This window comes from Mytilus trossulus, chromosome 3 (genome assembly GCF_036588685.1).
Source record: "Mytilus trossulus isolate FHL-02 chromosome 3, PNRI_Mtr1.1.1.hap1, whole genome shotgun sequence".
Lineage (NCBI taxonomy): Eukaryota > Metazoa > Mollusca > Bivalvia > Mytilida > Mytilidae > Mytilus > Mytilus trossulus.
In genome coordinates, this window is record NC_086375.1 from 67,718,534 (window position 1) to 67,732,835 (window position 14,302).

Genomic DNA, 14,302 nt, shown 5'->3' on the forward strand with positions numbered 1-14,302 from the left:
CATAAGCGAAGTGATGGCGACATTGAAACTGCCATCTAATATAAATACCAAAGTAACAATAAGTACTAACTGTCTCTAAGGTTTTGCCATAATAATAAAATTCGTTACCAAATGTGATACCACATTTGATTTCAGCTAAACATTCTCCTTCAAAATTTTAAATGTTGAAGATTGATGAACTTAAGTTAAATCATATGCCACAGGATTTTAAACTTAAATATGGAACTTGAAGGTAATGAGACTAAAAGGTAAAACCGACGACTACCACACCTAGCCCTTTGTGTCACACAAAGCTGTGAAATTTCATTATCAACTGTTAATACAATATTATAGTTTAGTACTACATTTTGTATAAATGTATAGAGATCTGTCCATTTTTCCATTTGATTTTCTAGACTACCAATAATTTTCTTAGTATTTTCTAATGTCCGACGTTTAATAAAAATATGAAATTTCGCTTCTGCCATCACTACACAACGAACAAATTTGAATATCTCTGTTTCCCTAGAATTTTGACATATCGTGCAGAACATATATTTATGTAGCAATTCTGGCTGTCATACATTCATTCTTAATTGACACGGTTTCTTAACATGCGGATATTCATATATAATGAAATGTTCCTTGAAAAAGTTCATCATTTTGGTTGTTTCAATAGTATTCCAATTATTTTTCTGTTAACATAATAACTTATTAATTGTTACAGTTTATGTCAAATTTTATCAATATGAAAAAAGAAATAAACTTTCCATGTATATAAAATAGAGAATGGAAATGGGGAATGTATCAAAGAGACAACAACCCGACCATAGGAAATATATATGTATTCATGTGATTCCTATCTAATGTCTACTTTTTGATTTTTTAAGGTTTAGTCTTATTTCATGAACACCGTCTTAGCGCGCCTACACAGTTGATCATTTGTTTTACTACCAGTAGTTAGCATATAAGCAGACATAATACATAGCGGTGTTGGCTGTTTGATACAAATCCGACATAAACATTCACTAGCATCTTCTTTGCGGTTAATATAGTCGATAAAACAACTTCTATCATCCCTTGACAATATGTAAGTTCTCTACCCTAGCAATTTCCCTTATTGACATATATTGTGTTCTAATTGACTTCTAGTATATACATATAAGAATATTTCCTTCCGGAGTGTTCCTGGTGAATAAAGTTTATGTGTTCAGACTTCCTGGAACAGTTTACAGCGCAACATGTACCGTTTCTGTTATTGTTTATGATACCATTCTTATCACTCTCACTTTCTTTACTAATCAATTCTAATTCCAATAGACGTATTCATTTTTAATTTATATTTTATCAATGTTTGTACCATTTTGTTTATATAATGTTTTCGAAAAACTAAGAATTTTCTTATCCCAGGAATAGATTACCTTAGCCGTATTTGGCACATTTTTTTGGAATTTTGGATCCTCAATGCTCTTCAACTTTGTACTTGTTTGGCTTTATAAATATTTTGATATGAGCGTCACTGATGAGTCTTATGTAGACGAAACGCGCGTCTGGCGTACTAAATTATAATCCTGGTACCTTTGATAACTATTATGTTCTATAGACTCTATGTTCTGATATTGCTGAAGATAATTTTTTTCAAGTTTTTATTATATCAGCTTGGGATAACATACGTTTTTCAATTGCCTCTGCCAGTACAGATCCTTACATATTTGAATCTTTCTCGACTTTCTTAATTACGCATATTTTCCATGATGTCGAAAAACAAAATTACCAAAAAGTATAGACAAAATCGGGCAGCCATTTAAAGTTTATATATAAATAATTTTTTTTGTACAAACATTAACTTACCTATCATGAAGCGTGTTGTTAAATTTTAAAGCCAATGCTGTTGAATGTTTTCTGTTATTTTATTCTTGATTGGTATTTTGTGTACAAATGAAAATATTCTAGATTTTGCAAATGTGAACAATGACAAAAGCAAGAAACACTATCGTTTTTTTTTTAATGTAATTCGTTTCAATTACTTGTTTGAAAAAAACGGTTTACTACACCCAAGCTATCAGAAACTATCTGGACAGTTGTGAAGTGCTGACGGATAAGGGATGATACTATTCGGCCTGTAAAATTAATAGTTCTAGTAGTGTAGTAAATCTATGAGACCAAAGCTAAACAAATATAATATGCAAATAAACTCCATGATAGATACCAGGACTAAATTTTATATATACGCCAGACGCGCGTTTCGTCTACAAAAGACTCATCAGTGACGCTCGAATCCAAAAAAAAAATATATATAGTGCATGCAATTAAACCAAAAACAAGACGATCATGACGCGTCTTGCTTAAAAAAAATGTAATCCTAGCATCCATGATGAGTTTAAAATAAATAATATAAAAAAGCTCAACATATATAATTGTGATGATCTGGATTATTAAGTTGAACTGCTTTTAGTTTGATATAATTCTTTTTATCTTTTTTCATATTTTAAAGATTACTCAAAACATTTTGGATTTCTTAAACATCACTTTCGAGATCAATGTCAAATAAGACAAAAGGAAGCCGAAATTGTAGCCATTGAATCAGCCGTCCATGAATTAATTCACAAAATATTGCAATTAGTCGAAGAAGAATGTTCTTGGTTTAAAATATCTAGAATATTGCCTTCAGGAAGCTTTTATGAAGGAACTAAAATAGGAAACTTAGACGAATTCGACTATATGATCGTTTTGCAAGCTCTTTCACAGGATGATATTGAACTTCAAGATGGATGTAGTCCTTGGTATAAAAGAATAAAATTAACAGATAAAAGTAACTATTTCGAGAGATATTGTAGTGCTGTTGCTGGTTCCGGACACCCCCTTACAGTTATCGCTATCATTTGTCTAATCCAAGGTTCATCATCTCAGAATTTTGGAAAACTGTGTCCAAATTACAAAAATCGTCAACATTATTTGTTGAACTACCCGAAGGAATCTTAACCCACCAAGAAAATAAAAGTGATAAATTGCTATTTACATATATCAAAAGGTCAGGAATTCCTGAATCAGCTTACGAAGACGAAGACTGTAGGGTGATTGTTCCAGTACATAGAATGGATATCGGAATTGATCTAATGATGGCAATAGAACATCCATGTCTGGAGTCAGTAGCAAAATGTGAAGGTTTTCCATCGGAGTATAAAGAACTTTTGATGAAGCTTGGTTGTCATATTGTTATCAAATCCTGTCACATTCAACACTTTCCAGAGCCAGCATGTTACTTTATTTCATTTGCATCACTAGAGCTTGAAATGATGAAAAACCTTGACAAACATCACAAAAAATGCTACAAGATTTTAAAATCGCTTTTAACTAGTGAATTGAATTTCAGCGGGAAATGCATGCATTTATCATCTTATGTTCTTAAAACGGCTTTCTTGTTTCATGTTTATGGGGAAAACGGATGCACTTATTCCAGGTTAAATGCAAAATGCATTTTTGAAGTTCTAAACTATCTGTCTTCCTGTTTTTATAACCTAAGAATGCCATGTTTCTTCGCCAGAGACATGAATACTTGGGGTCATATCCTTGAATTTCCAGTCATTAGGGGGACAGCATTTGATTATATTGATTTATTTAAATCTAAAATAATTGCATTTTCTTTCTTGTGGATGAAATTGTGGTATAAAATTGTCCATTTTGTCAAGACCACAATATCAGAGTACAATAATGAAAACATCGATGAATGGTACACAATTACTGATAAATGTGGCTACATGAAGACCACCATATATTATATCCTGGAAAAATATACAGATTGGACAAACTCTGAAGTGCTAAAGGGTGTAGGTATAATGACCAACGAGGAGCTTAACGGTAAAAACTTAGCCTCCTGCTCCGATGAACAGTTTTCATACTTCGTTGAGGATTTACAGAAAGTGTATAACATTAAATTAGATTTTCTTTTGTGAAATTAATATTTGTATGTAGCTGCATAGTGCAGGGAAGTGTTAAAAAGAAGGAAATTTAAACAAAAAATATATTTGTTACTTGGCGAAAAAATGATAAAGTGGTGAAAACTATATTGTTTTGACGAAAGGGGTGGCGAAAAAAATTGTTGACCTAGGAGAAACCCTGCCTACATTACAATACGAATAAAATGCTTGTTGCTTTTTGTTTTACAACTTTTTTTGCCATTTCAGAATTTTATCAATTTTTTATATGTTATTTGCAAATATAGGTGTAGACACTCATCGCATCTAGGAAAATGATTAATGATATTAGGTTGGAATTAGAGACCATTGTTTAAGTATATTTTTGTAAATAAAGCATTACAGTTTATAATTCAATTGATAATAATTTCTGCCAAGAATTATAATCAAGCTTTGGAATGAAACCCTCATAATTTTTTATTATGCATATATGTTACAGTGAATTTGAATTAAAGGGGGGCCTGTGGAATCCCTGCTTTTTCTTCAGAGATTTTGCATAACCACTGAAATTATATATATAATTCCTGAAAATGGCCAGTGATTTTACATGATCACTGAAAAGTATTTTACAATTCCTTTCAGGGATTATCAATAAAAAAAATATTCTCTGCTTGGTAAAAATGTTTCAAATACAGACGAATAAATCTTACAATATTAAGTAACCTCTTGGTGGACAGATTTTATTCCTGTCAATTTTTAAAATCTTTTTTTATAAAGAGTGAACAGTTTTTCTGGTGATATTCTATTTCACTGTGTGAAACCAAATTAAACTATAATCAAATAAGTATTTTAAATTGAAATAGATAATACTAGTACGATCATAAATGCACATATCTTGTTATTTGCTTTAAAACAAAGGGGATGTAAGTTAACGAACAAGGAATTCAAGCTTAACAAAGAAATACAACTTAACGTCCAAGAACATGAACTGAACATATGCTTGACAGATGGACCACAATTGAAGGAGGCTGCAGGGTGATCGTTGAAAAGGATTTTGCCAGTGATTATGCGTAATTCCTGAAAATTTTAGTAATTATATATATCACTAAAGCTAATAGTGATTATAATTTATTCCTGAACTTTTTAGGGATTCTACATAATCCCTAATTCTACAAATTCACTTTAACATATATACATATTTATTTCTATTTTTTAATCAAATATGCCAAAGTAAATGTCATTTTTATTGCTCAAAGTCATTTTTTTTTATCAAACTTTCGATCAAATATAACAAAACGAATCAGCCAAATAATTGTTTGTTTTGTTTTGTCAAATCCAAAAATAAGAAAATACGCAATAAAGTCATATTGTGTTACACTACCATAGACACATAAGAGATGTACATCTAAGCTTATTCATGGAAATATTCTTTATAAAGCACAAAGGTGTCAGTATTCACCTCAGAAACTTACAAAACCTTTAAATAGACTGATGAAGAAGGGATATAATTACGATACTGTTGTCAAGTCATTAAAGATTGCATATTTTGGCGTTAATATTGAGTCACTGATAAGGTCTTTGCGTCGGAACTAAAGACATTTATTCTAAAAACAGTTGTTGGCATGACACGGGTTATGTTCTTCTCATATATGTTATGATGGTATGCTACTAAACCCCTAACGGGAAGGATTGTGCCTGATGTTCATATGATGAAATCATAATCTTTCAGTCAGTTTAATTGAAGTCTGGAGCTGGCATGTCAGTTAACTGCTTGTAGTCTGTCGTTATTTATGTATTATTGTCATTTTGTTTATTTTCTTTGGTTACATCTTCTGACATCAGACTCGGGCTTCTCTTGAACTGAATTTTAATGTGCGTATTGTTATGCGTTTATTTTTCTACATTGGTTAGAGGTATAGGGGGAGAGTTGAGATCTCACAAACATGTTTAACCCCGCCGCATTTTTGCGCCTGTCCCAAGTCAGGAGCCTCTGGCCTTTGTTAGTCTTGTATTATTTTTATATCAGTTTCTTGTGTACAATTTGGAAATTAGTATGGCGTTCATTATCACTGAACTAGTATATATTTGTTTAGGGGCCAGCTGAAGGACGCCTCCGGGTGCGGGAATTTCTCGCTACATTGAAGACCTGTTGGTGACCTTCTGCTGTTGTTTTTTATTTGGTCGGGTTGTTGTCTCTTTGACACATTCCCCATTTCCATTCTCAATTTTATTATTCATGGACGATCATGTAACATTTGGACTACACTTATGTTACGTCTTGGACAATGGCAAATCGACATTTGAGCTAAAATCCGTTCATGTACATATTAATTACAAGTTTTGTATCTATATTAATTACAAGTTTTGTATCTATATTAATATTAATATTCGATATGGAATAAAATGATATTCTATTTATAAATTGTTCTTGATTTATGTTTCCCTGTCGTTCGCAAAATTTTGAGCAAGTGTACATACCACTTAACAATATTCCTCTTAACATGCATGAAATATATGTCACTGGACGTTAAACAAACCAACAATCAATTAATATACATACGTACAAGGTGCAAGTTTAAAAGAGCTAGGTGAAGATAAAAAATAATGCATGCAATTGATTGTTCTCAAAGATTGGTGTTTGTTCAGAATTTACAGCATACAACATTTAAAAACTGGAATCTCGTGAAATTGTCTGATCTCAATTTCAAACTCATTTCCATTAAATAACTCAGGTCTGCAGACAAATCTTGATAAACAGGCCTCTAAATAACATGATTAATTTTTGTTCCCATTATGCAAGCAGATGGCTTTTAATAATTGTTTACAATTGATTATCTTACAATATGACGGACGTGATTTTACACAACAATTTACCCTTTGAATCAAATCACTAGTTTTGTTACATTATCGCCCTGTCAGGTCTCGTTTCTTATCAACTGGTAACGCTATACTCATATGGTAAGCATGAAATAATTACATGAAACCGAATGCATTTATTTTTAACAATAGTTCTTATGGAAAAAAGACGTTATTATGAGTGCATCCGTATTTTTTTAAGTTACCATTATTAGCCTTTTTGTTTTTAAATTGAAATCCATTTTCCCAGAATTGTTGTATATCAAGATTTCATTAATGATATTTCTTTCTTTCCAAGATTTTAAAACAAAAATTGTGGTAATATTGTCAATGAGACAACTCTCCACAACAGCGAAATCACAAAGAAAGTAACAACTATTGGTCACATCAAGGACTTCAACAATGAACAAACCCATCCTTGTTTATCCACATAACACTACGGAGATGATATATACTTTCATCTCATGATTGTATATACTTAATATCTTTATCAGCATTTGATATAGATCTACATATTCCAGACCATACTTTTTTTTGTCCTTTTTGGTTTATAGCTGTTCATCATTTTAATAAAGCTTTGATTTTTAAATATTTTGGCCTCTGGCATCACCGAAGAGACACATATTGTCAAAATGCGGACCTGGTACATAAAAGTTGGAAATTACGCCAAGCTTGAGTATCATGGATGGTCCTGTTACGATTATCGAGATAAGAATAATTGTTCCAACCTGTTCCTTTTTTTGCATTTAAAAATGAGTCAGACTAGGTTTTAAAGCAGTAATATCTTTTCATTCTATTTCCACATCTCAAATTTGATATTTTTCATTTTTTAGATATAGGAAGATGTGGTGTGAGTGCCAATGAGACAACTCTCCATCCAAATAACAATTCAAAAAGTAAACCATTATAGGTTAAAGTACGGCCTTCAACACGGAGCCTTGGCTCACACCGAACAACAAGCTATAAAGGGCCCCAAAATTACTAGTGTAAAACCATTCAAACGGGAAAACCAACGGTCTAATCTATATAAACAAAACGAGAAACGAGAGACACGTATATATTACATAAACAAACGACAACTACTGTACATCAGATTCCTGACTTAGGATAGGTGCAAACATTTGCAGCGGGATTAAACGTTTTAATGGATCCAAACCTTCTCCCTTTTTCTGAAACAATAGCATAACATCACAACATAGAAAAACATACGATAAAAAATCAATTGGCAGACTTAACTCAATCAAAAAACGTATGATTACACAATGAACGAATAAATTTGATCTGCGATATCTGAATACAAATGCAAAGTTAATAAAATATTAGAGACAAACATTCATGACCAAAAAGCTAACAAACAAATTCAAACTCAGGACATCACTGAGAAATATTTAACCAATCAATGTTCACTTTAGAAAAAAAACGTTTTTTTATAATCTTGAATTTTATACAAATGTTGTAAGAATAAGTGAAAAATTGAAGATATTACAAATAATCAAAGCTGGTGTACAGACAAGATCCGCCTGTTAGTGAATCTTCAAGAAATAGATATATAAAAAAAATATTGGAAACTTCAATGTAATAGACGACTTTAGCGAAAATTCATACATAATAGCCATGAATCTTTTCCTAGATAGCACCCACAAAGTATTGATAGCAGTACATCGAAAAATATATGATACAAATTACAATTTCCTAAAAGCGGACTTAAATAAGTTTTTCCTCTTATTTCACAGAAGCAAGCTGTTCAAAAACCAACGGTAAGAAAAACAACATGTCTGTTATAAGACTGATGATGTCACAAAAAATGCTAACATATATACAAACGAAGAATTAGTTGCAAATATGGAATTTCCAACCTAACGAATTCAAGAAATGAAGGAAGAATGTACATGAATTGAAAATAAACAATATTTTTAATTGTTTTTTTCTAACGAACTCAAATTTAAGTTTAGAGACGAAAAGATTTGAGTATTTTATTGATCTCCGACATTTAAGCAGTGGAGTTCATCACATAAGCAGCTGTTATATCAAAATAATGACGTGAGCATTTTGTATAAGAAACTCGTTCAGAACTGACTTTACCATTTGGACCTTGAGATATATCCGTTGTAACAGGTCGCAGGATTGATAAAATTACTCAAACTATAATTCAATACATTCGGGTGAACATGACTTTCTTACGACGATTACTTCCTTGAAATTAGATTATTTTACATCATTGTATAAGTCGATATAAGGAATACACAATGAAAGGAATACAAAAGGAAAAGTTAGATTATTATTCTGAATTAACTTCCCCTAAAATTAAAATAAAAGGTAATCGAATAAGGGGTAAACAGTGCGCATAATTTAAAATTCATATTTTTTAACGTTGCATAGTTCAATGATTTTATCATACTGCATTTATAAGAAAACTGGTACTGTATTTGTAGTTAATCACATCTGTTATATTAATTATTCTTTTTTTTATAACAAACTAAGAATCTAACTTCAGTTAGGGATTCAACACGCTCGTTAAGATATTTATATTATGTATATGCTTACCTTATCCTAAAATAATAGAAAGTTAGGGTATTTTAAATATTTACGAGCAATCTATAACATTTACATGTATGTTTCCGTATTTTTGATTGGTTGACAACAACCGAAAGGCGTTCCAAAATTAGATTTTAGTTTTCGATATATACCATATTATTTACAGTACGTGTTTTCCATGATACTGCCACAACAATTAATATTAATACAAACGAACTATTTGATATACTGTAGTATATCTTAAATGTTAAGGTTGTATCAGTAACCAATGTAGTTTGATAAAGCCAACAGCAGTATAACTCCACTGAAAAATTCGTAAAAGTAATGCAAAGCTAAATACAAATGAATCAGTTTATATTTTTTACTACATGGAGAAAAAAGTAAAATCACAAAAATACTGAACACTAAGGAAATTTCAAAACGGACAGTTCCTAATCAAATGGCAAAATCAAAAGCTCAAACACATCAACCATGGATAAATAAAGGCATCAGTAGTAGACCACTGTTAGAAAGTCATAAATCGATTGAGAGATAACAACTATCATAATTTCATCTTTCAAACACTGTTATATAATAATTTCCTTGAAGACTATATAGATAAGATGTGGTATAAACACCAATGAGACAATTCTCCATCCAAGTCACAATTTATACAAATTTAACTATTACAGGTCAAAAGGCTTTCAACAGGGAGCATTGGTTCACATCGAACATCTAGCTATAATGGCCCCAAAATGACCAGTGTACAACATCTCAACATCAAAAATAATAGTCTAATCGATATTAAAAAAAAACCTCAGAGAAACACATATGAACCACATCAACAAACGACAACCACTGAGGAACAGCATCACAACACAAGGAACAAACTGTCATTTAATATTTGAAAAAATACAACGAATGCATAAAAAATATAGACCTATACTAGTTTACTTTTACAAATTGTGACACTTGGATGGAGAGTTGTCTCGATGAATCGCACAGAGGACCCACACGCACCAGAAACGTCAAAAGTCAAAAATCCGATTACATGCTGAATTAATACCGAGTCACGTCAATAGTCATAAGACTTAAATAAACTTAAGGAAGTTCGCTTGTCATGTTTTAGGATTTTGTCAGTTTTTTCGGAATTCTCTGGTTTAATCCATTGAAATGACTTAAAAAAATTTGACCTTCGACTCCCTGTTTCTTTTTATAAATCTTTTTCGTGTATAATGATAAGCCATCTGTAAAAGTCTTATAAAATTATAATTGTTTTTTAATTGTTTTGGAGAACTTGAACTTGTCATTGATAAAGCTATGAAAAGTCAAGAGAAATTTTTCCCGCCAAAATTGCAATGGCTAATATCTCAAAAACAAGCACATTGACCTTTATCTTTTTTGCTCTTTTGATTCCTTTATTAATCCCATATCAATATAAACTAGTGTTTCAAAAGCTAATAATTTTGAAAATTAGTAGCAAACTCCCTTAACAAAAAATAGAGGGTCAACTGTAAGGTAAATGAAAAGGTGCACAACTTCAGCACGAAGAATCTTTAACCCAAAACCATAGTGTATTATTTGTAAGATAGTGACTATTAATCTGTTAGATCTGAGAACTTTCCGATAAATTATATAAGAAAAAAGGACGAGACGTTTTTTGACAAAAATATGGCTCTTTAATTTTTTTGCTCAGACACCGATGATGTCAGTTTACAAATTTTGAGTAGTAGCTGCAAGACCTTGACTATCGTATGCTTTGGGAAATGTATAGTCATACACGAGTAAAGTTTTATTTCAACTGATCGGGTGGAGCTTACGTTTTAATTTGCATGAGGACAGTCTATTTGAAGATGTGTGTAAAAAGGATGATTGCCGTTATAATTATTATTGAATTTTAATCAGTGTCACCAATCACATATACAAAAGAACTAAGTGTATGATATGGGACGAATAACTGGACACTAAAAAAAGAGGGCCGAAAGATACCAAAGGGCCAGTCGAACTCATAAATCGAAAATAAACTGACAACGCCATGGCTAAAAATGAAAAAGACAAACAGACAAACAATAGTACACATGACACAACATAAAAAACTAAAGAATAAACAACACGAACCCCACCAAAAACTAGAGGTAATCTCAGGTGCTCCGGAATGGTAGGTAGATCCTGCTACACATGTGGCACCCGTTGTGTTGCTTATGTGATAACAAATCCGGTAAATAGTCTAATTAGGTAGGTCACTTTTATGAAAGGGAAGGGGATTGTAGTTACGACGTAAGGAACATATCCGATATCATTTGTGAAACAGTTATTCCATAATGGTCAACCAACTCGTGATGGAGTCCGTAAAATTTACGAAGGGATGATTTCAACCTCACCATTTGAAACTCTTGGTTTAATAGCTTCCTTGTGAATGCAACCCTCTATCTAATTGATGAGTTCATCCCAAAACTCCTGTCTATAGATGGACTGGTCTTATATAGGCGAACTTCTTAAACTCCGCCCAGTCAAGTGAAATATATCTAGTGATATATTGCTACTAATTTGAGGAATTTCAAAATCTAAATCGTATCGTTTGTCATTGCTTCTGGTAAATGTAAATGTCTTAAGATGAGGCTGGTGAAACTAAATCTTTTTACCTTTATTGCTGGAGGATTTATTAATGAAACTAAATTTGGATTGTAATAGTAAGAAAATCATCGATATACATGTATGGGAAATTAAATGGTCTAGCTTCTATGCAGGAAAGGTACACATAGGAATGCTGTCAACCTGCTGATAACTATTTCAACGGTGTATCATGGTTTTTTTTCAGGCTCAAAATGAATAAATATGCAGAATTATATACCGAAAATTACATTTGTTGCGTTTGGTGCCATTTTTTTTAAAGGAGGAAAGCATTATAGATTATTTAGACGGGTTACGTTTTGGTAAAGATTAAAAAATAGAAAAAAGGTCTCAATATTCTCAGGCAAAATAAAATAAAGGATATGAGGTTGAAGACACAAAGGGAAAAGTGAGGTGAGAATCCAATAAAATATTTTATGAGTTTAGAGACAATCAACTATTCAAAACAAAAATCCCAAATTAGATGATGTATCCTGCCGTAGTCTAAAATCGGTCATTTTGTTCGTTTGTTCGGTATTTGTGTTTAAACTTATCATAGGGGGAAATTACGCATTGACGTCACAACGCTTCTTCCAGCGCACAAAATTAGTGCAGAATACGTTTTTCTATCATTTTGAATAAACAATTATTTCTAAAGATATGTTTTCATTGTTATTCTAATTTATTGCTCATAAATGCAAATTTTCTAATGACCGTTTCAAACCTGATTTCCGAATGTTCGAAACATTTCACAACTCCACAAAATTCTACTTCTGGCCTCCATGGCTTCGTGTACATATCATTTATCGTCATCAATCTTGTGGTAGACAACAAAGGTCAAGCAATTACTATTTTTATGAATTTCAAAATGACAAGCACCTTACTTCTTAGGCGATTCTCCCGCGAAAAAACCCATCCAAAATGAAAGGAAAACTATATGAAAAAACGATGTTTATGCCATAATTTTGTTGGTTTATAAAAAACGATTTACATTTATTTTTCATGGATTGTTTTTTATTCAATATAAAAAAATTAATATTCTGTCCTTTATGTCCGTAGGTAAATATTCATACACAATCCTATTGATGTCAAATGTCATTGTTAAACATGAGGTTTCCCCAACGTATTGCAAACTATTTCACAGCAATATCACACAACCAAATAAGATATAATTGCCCAAGACTGAAAAAAATCACCTAATTGACAATAGAGCAATTTGTGTGGGTAGAACGAATCAACGTGGTTTTGACGCCATTGGAATTTGAATGTAAACAAACAGTGTCAGTAGCTTTAGTATTGAACAACATCATACATTGAGTGACTGAGAAACAATTATAAGTAACTAAGCTTGACAATGCATGGTAACAAAAAATAAAAAAAATAAAAGTCTAAAGAAAAAAATTCTGCTAAGGTGAACGACTTACCAACATAGCGAGAGATCTAGAAATAAAGTTAAAATTTCTAACTGTGGCAAAAAATTACTACTAAAATCTACATTCCATAAAATACAATGAATCCTATTAACTTACATAATGCTTTTTCCCATAATGATATATCAAAACTAGAACTAGAGTGTCAATAGAAGGGTTAATATAATATAGAGTTGACTAGATGCAATAAAGGAGAATTATAGTTTCATGAGTGTCTATTTTAAAAAAAATCTTTATATATGGAAGATTTTGGTAAGGTTTTAAGTAATTTGTGGTAACGAAGTCCCTGGCTTAATAACTTACCAGTAAAACATAGATAACGTTAGTTAAAATCAAAAACGTCACAACAAACACGGGCATAGCGAACGAGTTGAGAAATATAAACACCGTAAGATGGTGCCAAATGATCATCACCATCTAAAAAAAAAAAAAATAACAATAGGGAACGAAAATTCCTTTTGTCGTAATTTTATTGTGGATTTTTCCGTTTTAAACTGAAATATCCAAATCGCGGAGAGGACAGTTATAAGTTTGTAACCCGGATGTGTCTTCTCTCAATCGATTTATGACTGTTGAACAGCAGTATACTTCTGTTGCCTTTATTTGTCAATGTGCAATGTGGAACATTTTCTATTATTAGTTATCCCATCTTATATGGTGATGTTACCTTAATTAGCACCATATTATTGTACTTATCAATCTCGACTTGTTCCCCTCGCTCGTGTATGTAACACCGTATTCTATTTCAACGAAAGAAATCTATGTATAACTGAAAAACTGTTACACCAGGTTTTTCCATTTCACATTTCTTCCAAAATAATGGTGATGCCCTGATTACTATCAAAACGGGGATTGGTTGTTTTTTCGGACAAATATCCCTTAATTGCTATATTTGGGTAGAATAAGTTTCAGCTATAGTGTAAATTAAATAACATATTAGTTACAGTTAAATGCTTGATACAATATACACATATTTGCTATTTATGCTATAAATAAATA

At 31.6% G+C, this 14,302-nt stretch overlaps 1 protein-coding gene across 1 annotated transcript; it reads left to right on the top strand.

Annotated features, from left to right (window-relative positions):
- Positions 1-219: 219 nt before the first annotated feature.
- LOC134710977 (uncharacterized) lies at positions 220-3,932 on the top strand. The gene is made up of 3 exons (XM_063571400.1): positions 220-232; positions 2,474-2,903; positions 3,011-3,932. Exons 1-3 carry the CDS (start codon positions 220-222, stop codon positions 3,930-3,932), a joined length of 1,365 nt encoding a protein of 454 aa, XP_063427470.1.
- The last annotated feature ends 10,370 nt before the right edge of the window (positions 3,933-14,302 follow it).